General features: G+C 36.5%; 1 protein-coding gene across 1 annotated transcript; it reads left to right on the top strand.

Annotated features, from left to right (window-relative positions):
• The first annotated feature begins 2,569 nt into the window (after positions 1-2,569).
• LOC104600617 (nuclear transcription factor Y subunit A-3-like) lies at positions 2,570-12,348 on the top strand. Its single transcript, XM_010263673.3, has 6 exons — positions 2,570-3,004; positions 6,963-7,362; positions 8,788-8,894; positions 8,972-9,043; positions 11,335-11,502; positions 11,597-12,348. The coding sequence occupies exons 2-6, from the start codon at positions 7,062-7,064 to the stop codon at positions 11,963-11,965; spliced, it is 1,017 nt and encodes a 338-aa protein (XP_010261975.1). The 5' UTR covers positions 2,570-3,004; positions 6,963-7,061; the 3' UTR covers positions 11,966-12,348.
• The last annotated feature ends 604 nt before the right edge of the window (positions 12,349-12,952 follow it).

A 12,952-nucleotide genomic window follows, 5' to 3' on the forward strand; every position in this document is an offset into this window, starting at 1 on the left:
TTTTGTAATTGAAATATACACCAGATTGTCAAAGTTTTATTGGTTTCTGAACCAACCTTCATTGTTGTTTTAAATGTTGAGCTGAATCTAACTATAATTTTCTCAAATATTAATGCCAGAAAAATTAGCTAAAAAGCTAAATTTGGAAAGAAAATGAACATTGGGTACGAGAAAGGAACAAAAAACCATGTTGTTAGGGATGACATAACTATCTTTGGATTGTTTGCTTTATAAAGAGCCCTAAGAAGGAAACCCAATTTTTCTTGTTGCTCTTTCATGTTTAGAGCTTTGGTGGATGCCCTATCTCTCTCTAAAACTCTCTTTGCTACTTAGATGATCTATCTCTTCAATAAAAATAGAAACAAATACAAGAGAAAAAGTTATACAACGGATAATGGTGTCTCCTTAGGGGATTTATTGTTTAATACTCGAATGACTCTATGTTTAGTATTGTATTTGTTGTTCCAGCTAACTATAATAGCGGTATTTCTTAGTTGGTGGTGGCATTGCATCTTTGGCTAGGTTTTTAGGCCCTTTTCATTTTTTTGGATTCTAAAGGGGAGAAGGTCGGTCAATGGGCCGCTTTTTTCTTATGTTTTCCTCGTTCATGTAAATCCATTCAAAAAATCACTTTCTTTGAATATCACTTACCAAGTGGATTAATAATTATTCCATCTTGGGGTTGATAAGAATGTATTGACATAATTTGGTCTATTCTAACAATAGTTTTTTTTATAAATAAAAAAATTATCATATAATTTACTTGAGAATTAAAAGAACACGAATGAACTTTAGAGCATGATTTTAAAAAATGATCTGAAAATAGAATCGTTTTAGCCACCGATTTTTGGATTGACGATTTGACTGTTTGATTTGAATGAATGACCCGTTCTAACAAAAAATAAAAAGAAAAAAAATCATTGAATAAATTGACAGTTCAATCACCAAAATCAACGAATTATTGACTGATTCAACGATTTTTGGCCAGTGACCAAATTTAAGATAAAATAGAATCGATTGCTCAAACGGTTCCCAAGCAGAATATTCGATCATCTGAGTCAATGCCGATTTGAAAACTATGCTTTAGAGTAGAAGAAGGATGGTAAAGGGCCGGTCAAGTGAGAAGGTTCCATCAAGCAGCGTGTTACAAGAAAAATTTCCAATAACCATCTACATTCCAATAATGGCATGGGTCCCTAGAGCCTAGAGGATTTGAAAAGTCAAGGCGAATTTAAGAGAAATGATGAAAAATGAAGGGAGTTATAGACAATAAACCCAAACTATAGAGTTTGTCCGGTAAAAGTGATGAAAACTCGTACGAAGCTAAATGTAAACAGTGTCTGGGTGAGTGGGGTTGAATTCCACTGTTCTAGTTCTATAAATGGCATGGCAATAAATAGAAACAAGGACAAATCTTTTAGGACTGTTTCGATTGGACTAGAACTGGACCATAGTTGCCTGTTTTTCTACTCGTTTCCTTCCCACAGCTTGCTTCGTACTGCATGAATTTGCCAAATATGGGAGGACAGTAGGGTGGCTTCAGAGCCCATTTGGGTGTCTTAACATCTACGGATGAGCCTGTTTATAAAGTATTAACGTCCGATTCGTGTAAAGAATTATGAATAAAACAGTCACTTTAATATTTGGCTCATTAAAAAATATGAATAAATGAATTTACTCAAACAAATATTATTAAAAAATATTTACAAAAATTATATACGAACAAGTGACTGCAACATTCATTCATTTATATTTTTTTACCTTTATTATTTGTAAATAAAAATTAGTATAAAACATATATTCAGCTGTAAATTTGGTACGGATTCCGGAATCTCAACATCCATAACAAACATCTTTCTAATTGATAAATAAATAGTATAAAGCATATTAGTTGTGAACACTGTACGAGGTTTTGACATTTTCATTTATACATTTTAAAATAAGGATACATAGTAATTACACACGATCGAGTAATAATAATATGATGTCAGATATCGGTTGGTCAACTATAGAAAACTATCTTTCTAATTGATAAAGGGCTGAGATCAAGTGCAATGCATCACCGCATAACTATTACTTTGTAGCAGACCTGCACGGAAACCACTCGTCACGAAACATTGATTACTCGTTGATGTACGGTCTCGACACACCTCAGAAAAAATGAATAAATAAACAACTTTTTTTCCTTAAAATAGAAAATGATTGACATTAATCCACTAGATAGCGAGAGAGACAAAAATGCCCTTATCAGTGTATACTAAACGAAATGGGCTCTCATGGGCCGACGCGTAAGTTCGCTTAACTGCAGTCTGCAACCTACTTGAACCTACGTAGACTCTAGAGTCTCGACAAAACAAGACTGTAGATGGTGGAGTGAGCATAGCGACCTCAAATTTTAAAGGGACTAAATTACCCTTGTATATTCTTGGAAACCACCTGTGCTTGCAAAAGAAACTAGTTTGGGGTTTGTGAAAGTGGCAGTTCCGAAAATAACTGAAAGTATTGGGCGCTTAGATAAGAATCGTCGTCCCTAGTTATTTATTAAATGTTCAACATTAATTAACAGCACATAAAGGGAGGAGAGAGAAACAGAAAAGGAAGGGCGGCTGAGCTTTTTAGGGGAGAGAGAAGGAGAGAAAGAGAAAGAGAAAGAGAAAGAGAAAGAGAGAGAGGAAGAAGAGAACAAGCATGGCTTGGTGCGGTCACTGTGGTTGGCTTCTGAAGAGTAGTACATTTATAATATTTAAAGGTATTTTTTAGAAAGAAAAGAGAAAAAAAAAAAGAAGTGAAGCAGGGAGTTAGCGTGCGCTTGAATGGTCTGATTTGAGAGAGTTTCGAGAGTTTTGGGTTTAGCGTGGAAGGAGCAATGGACCATAGTTTTCGGTGAAAATCAGAGTTTTAGCAGCAAAGCCAAGAGCGAAGAGGTTTCAAGAAGGGAGACATGCCGAGATCCTCCCCAACATCATCTATTTCGCACTTCTTCTTACTTTACCAAATCCCAAAGGTCCTCTCTGATCTCCCTCTTTCTTTCTCTCTCTCTCTCTCTCTTTATCTTCATCTCTTCTTTATTTCTCTGGCTTCTTCTTTCTGTCTGTCTCCGCTTTTCTCTTTTTCTTCTCTCCCTTTCTGGTTTCGTTGTTTGTTGACTTATCTATAAATGTGCATATAGTTTTCTTTCCATTCTCTCTCTCTCTCTCTCTCTCTCTCTTTTCACTTCTGTTCTTCATCTCTTATAATTTTTTTTGTAGAAACCAGCATGCAAGCACTTCTCTGGTTTATTTGCTATTATTTGTTGTTTCGGAATGCTTTTTTTTTTTCTTTTTTTTTTTTAGTTTGAAATCATGCAGATGGAAAAACAGTTCTAGTTCTTGGCTTTGTACTTGCAGATTTTTGACGTGGGTCTTGTTGCATGCTTTGCGTTCCTGAGAAGGAATTTTCATATGGGGAAACTCTTTTTAATGAATTATATCCTGTCTATTTTATTTCCTCTTACAGCCCGAGTGCATTTCTTCTAGAACTTGGTTAATTTTCATTTTCTTTATAGTGTGTTTGTATTATTTGTGGTATGGGCTACTGGTTTATTAATGACCCAGAATAGTTGGGTGAGTTGACAAGACTTGTGCGTATTTGTGATTCGTCTTTGTTATGTTTTGGAAGCCATGCGGCGTGAGGTTATTTCATTTTCGTCCTTCATACCATTCCAACCCATAAATTCGTCATCTGAAATAGAGTTCACCGTGGAAAGGAGGATTTTTCCCCTAATGTGCGGGGAAACCCTAATGGTGATGGCGAATAGAAATGAATCATTTATTGAAATCCTAAAGTGACCTTGTTTTGATTTCCATTAGCATTCTGAAATGATATTTTAGAAGTTTGTAGCTTCTAATGCATTGCAAAGCTAGAAGAAAATGATTACTGCCCCCCCCCAAAAAAAAAAAAAAAAAAAAAGAAGAAAATTATTTCATTTCAGGTGGCATCACTATGCCTCTTAGCGTTTTATCCTTACCTTATTAATTTGTATTCTTTTTGACACATTTGAGATGGGCTCATTTCATATTTGTTTTCGCATTTAAAACCATTATTTCTTCATCTAATGCGGAGTTGTACTCATTCTCTGTAAAACTAAAATGACACATTTCACCTTTTATTAGCATTCTGTTGATTCTGTATTAAATGATGACCTTGTATTAGTAAGCTGGATAAATCAAAATGAGATGAATTCTCCTAGATTTTTTTTTCCCTTTTTGAGAAGTGACGTTTTCCTTCCAGATAGCTCTAATACCAGTTAAAGTTACATTGGTTCAAGCTTTACTTTATTTATTTTTATGAAACATTTTTTATGAAAAAAAAAGATGTAGCAAGATTGACTGCACACAGGTTGCCTCATTACTGGTAAGATATTTTTTTATTGCTACTGGTAAGATAGGATATACTGTCATTATTTCTTCTATAGGGTCCTATGGCTCAATAGGAGTTAGAAAATCACAAGTGGAAATGTTGATGGTATGAAATTTTAAGTGTTAAGATGATAAATGGTAGGAATTCAATTGAAATACATGTTTAATTACAAAACAGAGGTAATTATCAAAGAAAAAAAAAACAAAACAGAGGTAAAATATACATAAGCTTTTCTTAGAGTGATACTAATCCACTTGGAGGAAAATGAATAATTTAGGATTATGAACCTATGGACTGGTCAACCCTGAAAATTCCAAGATTATTTTGAGAAGATAAATGCAAGGTGTAAAACAGACAAAAATAGTAGAAAATTAATTTATGTGATACTGTAAGTTGTATGTCTTGAGTCATCAAAATTATAATCATCATAATCATCTCACAGGAAAAAAGAATCAACATGTCATAGCATAAATAAAAAGGTCCAAAGAACATTATCATGAGATTTCCAGAGCTCTGTTGACTTTCTAGATTTGTATCTCTTTTCTGCTACTTTTCTCATCTCACTATTTACCAAAAAAGATTCTCGTTTCATTATATTTGTTTATGCATATCTTCCTTTTTCTTTCTGCCCGGGGGGGGGGGGGAGGGAGGGAGGTGCGGATAGATATATTATTCGGTTGATCTAAAATGCCATTACCCAATGTTGGTGTAAACGTTTTAAATTGTGGAGGCATGACATGAGGTGTTCCACTATTCAAAGGCGTGAGGCGTAGTTCAGAAAGCAGGAGGCATAAATCTCCTCAAGGAGGAGGAGGAGTTATTTTTAATGAAAGATGCCATGCTTTAAGAAGAATGAAGTTGTGCATAGCATTAGCTGAAAGAGGGTTCTGTTGAAACGGAGGTGAGCAAGAAAGAAGCAAGGACATGATCCCCTAGCTCAAGAAACCAAATTGGGCTGCACCAAGAAATTGTTGGCGCCCTTCCCTATCCTTTCCTTTCCATTCATTTCCTCTCTCTCTTTCTATCTAAATGAAATGTACATTAGGTTGCATGAGATGTATGCCTCAGAGGCACCAATGCCTCAGGGCATTTTTATTGTGCCTCACCTGAAGTTGCATCTCTAGGCATATGCGTCACATGCCTTTAAAATCATTGATTGGTACCAGCTATCCTGGGACTTGGGAGGGGTAGACTGGACACTGTCCTAAATTTTGGATTTTTTTTGCACAAAGTGGCCACTCTTAGACTCGAAACTCTGTCTTCATGCTTGCCAGCCAGAGATTTTGCCATTACACCCAAGTAACGGTCCCTATTATTTTGTCAATCTCCACTTTAAATTTAATTACAAAAAGAATCTCCATCTTAAATTTTGTAGCAATGGTAGACAGTATTCCTTCTCCAACATGCTGCATCATGACATTATGATTCTTTGGCTGTTGATAAGGGTGTGATTGGTTTTGGATAAGGTGATGGAGCTGAAAGTTCCTGTGAGCCTCCCTATAATAGAGAATAGTGAAAGAGATGCTCAGGCAAATAGGGCATAAGAAAAATGCTGGTTCAAAGCAAAAATGAGGAAAGGAAATTGGTTTGCTGTATGTTAATATGTAAATAGTTCTGTGGCCATTTTTTTTTCCTGAAGGAAAAGAAATTTATTTTCATTTTTGGCTAGATGAAGATACCATTCTTTAATTGTTCTTCTAGATGATGTGGGGGTGGGTTGCCAGGGTCAGTCCCTGAAGTTGTGGAGTTTGTGTTCATTTTATTACCATGTTTCTCTCTGTGTTTGCTAGTTTCCTGTTGATTAGGTAGCCTCATTTTGGCTCTGTCTGTTTCTATTTAACGATTCTTGGGTTTCTTGATCTTCTACTGGTCTATTGGCCTTTTGTTTGGTTGGGTTGTTGGTTAGTCTGTCTGATGTCTGAACCCCAGGTCTTTGTTTTTGTATTGGTTTGATCCTTTTGTAGGTTCTGGGATTGGGTGGATTATATAGGTGCTCCTCTTCCTAAAGTTTTTTCTCTGTTCTTGTTATGGAGGCATTTGTGGTTCCAGGAACATCTTTTACTGATTTACCCATCTGTGTTCTTCCATTTATTGTTATCTAATGCCAAAGGATCTGGGGTTTATGGATATTAATATTTAGTGATTATGTTTTTGTGCATTGTAGCTTGCAGATAGCAGTTGTCAATGTTGTTGACATGATTAAGTTCACAAGATTAATCAAATTTCTTTAAAGATTTATTTGCTTTTTGATGTTACCATTCTAAATTAGCAATGGTCCTTACTAAGGGTTTGTTCCATTCTTTAAGTTCTTTTCTTCTGGAAGGGAGGGCAAATTTTTGTACCGAGAGTATGTGACTTGTTCATGTGGACAGTGATTTAGTGAATAGAAACATTTGATATCAATTTGAATGGTGGATCTACATTGTATTTTGTGATAATATTGCAATCAAATTAAATATATCTAGGCTTCAGTTCCAGTATTGCAATGTCATTTTGATCTGCATCAAACTTTGATATTAGCTGGATGGCTTCATCGTACTTGGTTATTGGGGTTCTTTATGCAGGCACTTCCTAGGCAGTTCAAGACATTGTTGAGGATATAGGAGATTTCATATCTTAATTTTGATATATACTGAAAAAAAAATTGAGAAGAGGGCACAATAATGCAAAACATAGCTAAGAAAGATTCTAATCAAAGTTCAGTCTGGTCAACGTCCCCTTGTGTCGTTAGCTGCCCATCGTGGTTGAACTCTGCTGGGTCACAAATATCTGCATCGTCTATATCTCAAAGTTTGAGCTTGAAGATGGACACTCAATCCCAACACTGTCATAACATGAAACCACTAGGTCTTCAACCACAGGACCAGGAATCATCCTCAACTCAATCAACCGGACAATCTCACCATGAAGTGACAACTGTGGCAGGAGGAAACCATCATGGGCAATTCATTTCAACACAATCTGGTATACATTATTCATAATCAAATAAAATTTTTCAATGTTTTAATTATAAAAAAAAAATTCAATGTTTTACTTGTGTTAAATTTTATATGGTTGTCATTATTTCTATTTAACTCATGATTGTTGACATTGATGGACTAAGGGTGACACTAGTTGTACCATGTCTCTAGTGGGTTGAAGTTCAGTTATACACATTTTGCAATGCTTTCTAGTATGCTTCTAGTTTGTGAGATGTGGATGACCATCTTTTATAATTTACCTAATATAAAATTGGACAAAGCGGAAATCTTTTTTCCCCTTTCTGAGGCATCTGGTCTTACTTCTGCCATTTCTTTCGAAGCTACATTGAAGTTCCCTACTCATTATAAAGAATTCCTTTGATGAGTCACCATCCCTATATATTCCATTTTGATCCTACTAATTACATGGCATAAAGTGGAGATGCTTCCAGAAGAATCCTACTCAGTTGCTGAAAGCCTCAGTAGACAGGCTGTCCATGGTATCTAGCAACTTGTTTTGAGATGTTTACTTCATCTTATGAGTGAAAACAAAGAACTATTGCACCTTGTGGCAATGGATCAAGAATGCGTTGTTTTAGGATGTGCTTGACACTTTTGGCCCATTAGTTTGTGGCATTCACTGGTGTTCCTTTTGCTTTTAAATTCTATTCTGTCTCTGCATTTCATGTTCTCATTTCTTGGTGTCTCATGAGATTTTTTCATTCATTGGACTGTTTTTCTTCAACAGATAAAAGTACTCTTATTTTTATTCTCTACTAGTAGTCTTAGATCCACAGAAAATTTAGTTGCCACTTTGTATTGTAAATCTTGCTTTATCCCACTTTTTATTGCCTTTGTATATCTTGCCTTTTCATGGCACCTTCCATTTTTATTTACATTATGTGTCTCTGCTATTTTTGCCTTCCTATTTTGATTCACTAATCACTCATCAAGAAAAGAAAAGACATTTGACTTGCAAGTACTGTGTGATTTTGAAAGGCAAAGTTAGTGTCTAGTAAAACTGTAGAGGCTTCTGTCATTCTCTTCTGATACCAGCATTTGCATTTCTTGCTATTTATTTATTTGAAATTGGACGAGTAATTTCTTGGTTTCTGGTTCCTAGAGCATTAGGTTTCCTGTATATAAAGTTCAATATCTTGACATTACTTAATGGATGTATCTTAGACGTCAAGTTCTCCTTTTAGCTCTGGGGTCTTGAACCTGAACATGGCTATTCATGTCATTATTCTCGTTTCTGGCTGCATCAAGTTGGCACTTTGTCTAACTTTCCAACAGGTCTGACATCTGTAGAAGGGCATCTGTTTTCAAAACTATGGGATTTTCTTCTCAAGGTTATAGGTTTTCCCAGATGCCCATGTTTCACTGGTGGCACATACCTAATTTGACTTCCATTCTAACATTTTTTCAGGATTGGACAATTATGGAAAGCATGCAGAAAGTCAGACAAAACCAGTTTTGCCTCTGGGGACTCCTGATTTTGTTTTCCCTTCTCAAATTGGTTACAGTCAGTCAATGGTTAGTTTATGCCATTTTTTCAGGTAGATAGTTGTAGCTGTGGATGCTGGTCTAATGCTTCATAATTGATATTTCAGGCTCGTATTCCATACCCTTATGCTGAACCATATATGAATGGGTATTTGGCTGCTTATGGGCCACAAGCTGTTGTAAGTGCCATCAAATATCTTGTCTTTCTCTAATTTATGGATATAACCTCATTTCGAGCTTGTTTCCCCCTATAGGGGCTTAGATTGTTGTAAGAGAGTAGTTTCCTGGATTGCCTTTCTGCTTGTGCAAGCAGCCTTCTCATGGGTTGATCTTTAACTCTCAAAAGACTTAAAGTTCATTTTCTAGATTGGGTTTTGTATTTAATTGTTGTACTGTTTTTGAGTGCAGAGGGTGATATACTGTAAAGCAGCTTTTGATTACTTGTGAAAATATAGCCCTGTTTTAGCAGGTAGATGAATACAACATTAAGAAAGAGAGAAATTTTGGGTAGGGAGATGTACAAGACTAAACACCCACACTCTGCAGAGTTCTATTGGGGAGTTTCAACCCTCAAGGATTAAAGGCATATGGTCAACATATACAGTTAAGTAGCATCTACCGATGAAAAATGAGAGGCAACATCACTAATCCCTGTGAATGATACTCTCACATCTGTCCCAGAAGTGTTACAGACTTAGGTGTTTAAATTCTTTAGAAAAAGCAATCAGCATAGTATAGTGAGTCATATACCCTCCACCTAATTTGGTCTTCAAAAGTGTTGAAATTCTTACAACAGAGTTTGGGTTGGAGGAAAATGCATAAGATGAATGCAATATCATGTCTGTGCAAGGGGTTTGGTGTGTTTTAACAAAGATACAGCTATTGGTGGGGTGTCAATTTGTGATGGGATTTGAGTCTCTTTAATTTCTTGGCTTTATTAGTTGTTTTAGTTTGCTTTGTTCTAGTGGGATTATTAGTAGGTTCCATATCCAAGTCTTCTTGTGGGTTATAGCTTTACCTTAGTTTTAATGCAACTAGGAGACAATGTCTAAAATGGAGTCTATAAATGGAGATTTGAACCCTTATGTTGAGTCAAAAAATAGAGCCATTATAATTGGACTTTAGAGTTGATTTAATGATTAAAAGTTAAAATAGTGAATTGTGGTTGTAGGAACTGGCTCCAAGCATCTGAGATTTGCTATCAAATCTGAGATCTTTATTCACATGCCTGGAACACCCAAGAACGATTTTTTTCCTCATCCTACAGCCATAGTTTTCAAGGCCCCAAGGCGAGGCTGGGTGACAGGACATATATCCTAGGGTAGTTCCCCAGGTTCCATAACCATATTTCCTTAATAATTATCCATAATTTTCAAAAGAAAAGTATAAACTTCATGTTAAAGTATAGAAAATCAACATATTTATAAGAAGAAAAAGAAGAAAGGAAAGAAAATTCAAAAAAGATCTCAGATTGAATAGTTTTAATATAAGAAAAGAAATGGTTGAAGAAGAAACCATTTCTTCTGGCTCCAACCATTTCTTTTCTTATTTCCTATAGCCTCAAGAAAGTTATCCTTGTAATTATTGAATAGTTTTAATATAAGAAGGCTCTCCCATGTGACTATATGAGACAGCATTATGTTGATGTTTTTAACCCTAAACTATCTTTCTTCTCTCTTCCTCTTCCATTTATTCTTTAATTTTTGAAGACTACAATGCTATTTGTACTAGTTTCACAATTAGGGTGCAATAATTTGGTTGCAGGTTTGTTTTATTTACATGGTTTGGAAAATGACAATTGTTTTACATGAATTGCCAATTCAGAAGTGTTTTAGGCAATTAAATAAAGTTGACTTGGTCTAGAGTATGCTGTTAATGGTTATAGATCATAGCCAACTTGAATACTAGGGTGTCTACTAGTATATTTTTCTTTTTCTTTTTTTTCCCCCTTAATTTATCTCCAGATTTGACTCAAGTTGTGATGTCTTGGAAGTGCTGGAGTTTCTCTGTTTCATATTTAAATCTGAACCTAATTTGACCATAAGAATCAGTACATATCTATTCCCATCAAGTGGGTCTAGTTGCAAAATGAAGTTGGTGGAACATCCAATTGATCATTTACATCCATATTAAATTTCTTTGGCGGGTTCCAGTACCAAGGGCAGTAGAATCATTGGAGTTCAATCTGTTTTGTATGGCACCGAGAGCATATTGGGTGGAATGGGATAATAATACAGGATGGAACTAAATCATGGCATCCATGGGCATGAGGTCAATGGAGAGGGTTGTGGGTCAAAATTTCGTGACAGCAGAAAGCTAATGGTGCCAATCTCGTGGTATAAGATTGTAATCTGCCACTGTCAAAAAATCCAACCTTTATGTGGAAAATGACTATTTGAAGCGCCTTGCTACCAAAGAATGCCACCTGCTAATCTTTTATATGACATGCATATTGTTGGAACTTGAACAGATTCATCCGCAAATGATTGGGATGGTACCTGCACGAGTCCCATTGCCTCTTGATGTTACAGATGATGAACCCATCTATGTCAATGCAAAACAATATCGTGGAATTCTCAGACGGAGACAGTCGAGAGCCAAGCTTGAGGCTCAAAATAAGCTTGCCAAAGGACGCAAGGTTTGTTACTTTGGCTACCCCCCGGGCCTGCCTTCTTTGTCCCTTTATTTCTTCTGAAACTTATTTCCTTTTCTAAATTAACAATTATTTACAGCCATATCTTCATGAATCTCGACATCTTCATGCACTGAGGAGGGCTCGGGGTTCTGGAGGACGGTTCCTCGACACAAAGAAGCTTCAGGAGACCAAGTCTGTTGCTTCTGATGGCCACGAGGCCTTGGACTCTGCTTCTCTACAACAGGGTAGAAATCTATCGGAGTCTGAAGTTCTTCAGTCAGAGACAGGGACTGCAGGCGCCTCAGCCACCTCTGATATCACTAGCATTTCCAATAGTGATGAAATCTGCCGGCAGCCAGATCCAAGGTTCTCAGTTTATGCACCCCGTGGGGGTCATTCCATGCAAAGTGGTGGAGTTGGCATCGTGTGCAATGGATCCGAACTCCGTGTTCCCATCATGCGATGAGAGACGGAGAGGAGCACAACCAGATCGGCAGCTGTCTGGTGTTCCTTTGGCAATTCATCCTTGGCTTTGATACTTAGTTCTTTGATGGCTAGAAGGTAGGATTCCCATAAGAAGACGAAGTGTATTAGTAAAACCATCATTACCAACTTGTTTCATCTTTTTGAGGTATTTGGGGAATTTGACAATTGTTTGAAGAAAGGCTCTCTGTTCACAAGGTTCCGCTCTGCTGCCTATGACACTTATGCTTCACTTGGGTTGGGTTTAGTACTTTGTAATGGTTGTTTATTTGATCGTAGTGTTGGTAGTTTGCCTGGTTCTGGCGTCTCAAATCCTCAACCTCGTTACGACCAAACAGAATTAATGTGATTCTTCCTGTTTCTTTCCATGAAGGACAGCATATTTGGACTTTCTAGGTTTTTTGAGGGCAGATTCAGTGCTCACACCGTCTTCACAGCCTTTTCGGTTTTTCCCATCTTTTTATTCATGCAAGGGGCTGTGAGGACAGTGTGAGAAGGGTGTTGTGAGGAACGAATCCGATTTCAGGTGTTTTTTGCCAAACATTGTATATACTTTATTGGATGTATGATGGGGCCTAAGTGCCTAACTGCAAAAGGGAAAAGAGGTGTGGTCAACATGAAAATACACATTATGAAACTTGAACTGACGAAAAATAAAAGTTTAATGTGATTGGTAGAGAGTTTGAGACTTGAGATTTGGATTTCAATGGTAATGACACGAGTCTCATCGAACCAGTATAATGGTGAAAGGAGATTCATAGCTGATCGTCGATTGTATTTACGAGAATAAGCCGCCATGGAACGTCTACAATATCACTTTTGACATTTAGGCTGTGTTTTGAAGGAAAAAATAGGAAAACCTTTATAAACTCTATAAGTTTTCAAATCAAACATAGCCTTAGCGGGTGATGGATGGAAGCAACAAATGTTTCCATATCAAGCAAAGCCTGGTTTTTATGTAATTCCAAGA

Source organism: Nelumbo nucifera, chromosome 8, assembly GCF_055504915.1.
Source record: "Nelumbo nucifera cultivar China Antique chromosome 8, China Antique-T2T, whole genome shotgun sequence".
In the NCBI taxonomy this organism is placed as follows: domain Eukaryota; kingdom Viridiplantae; phylum Streptophyta; class Magnoliopsida; order Proteales; family Nelumbonaceae; genus Nelumbo; species Nelumbo nucifera.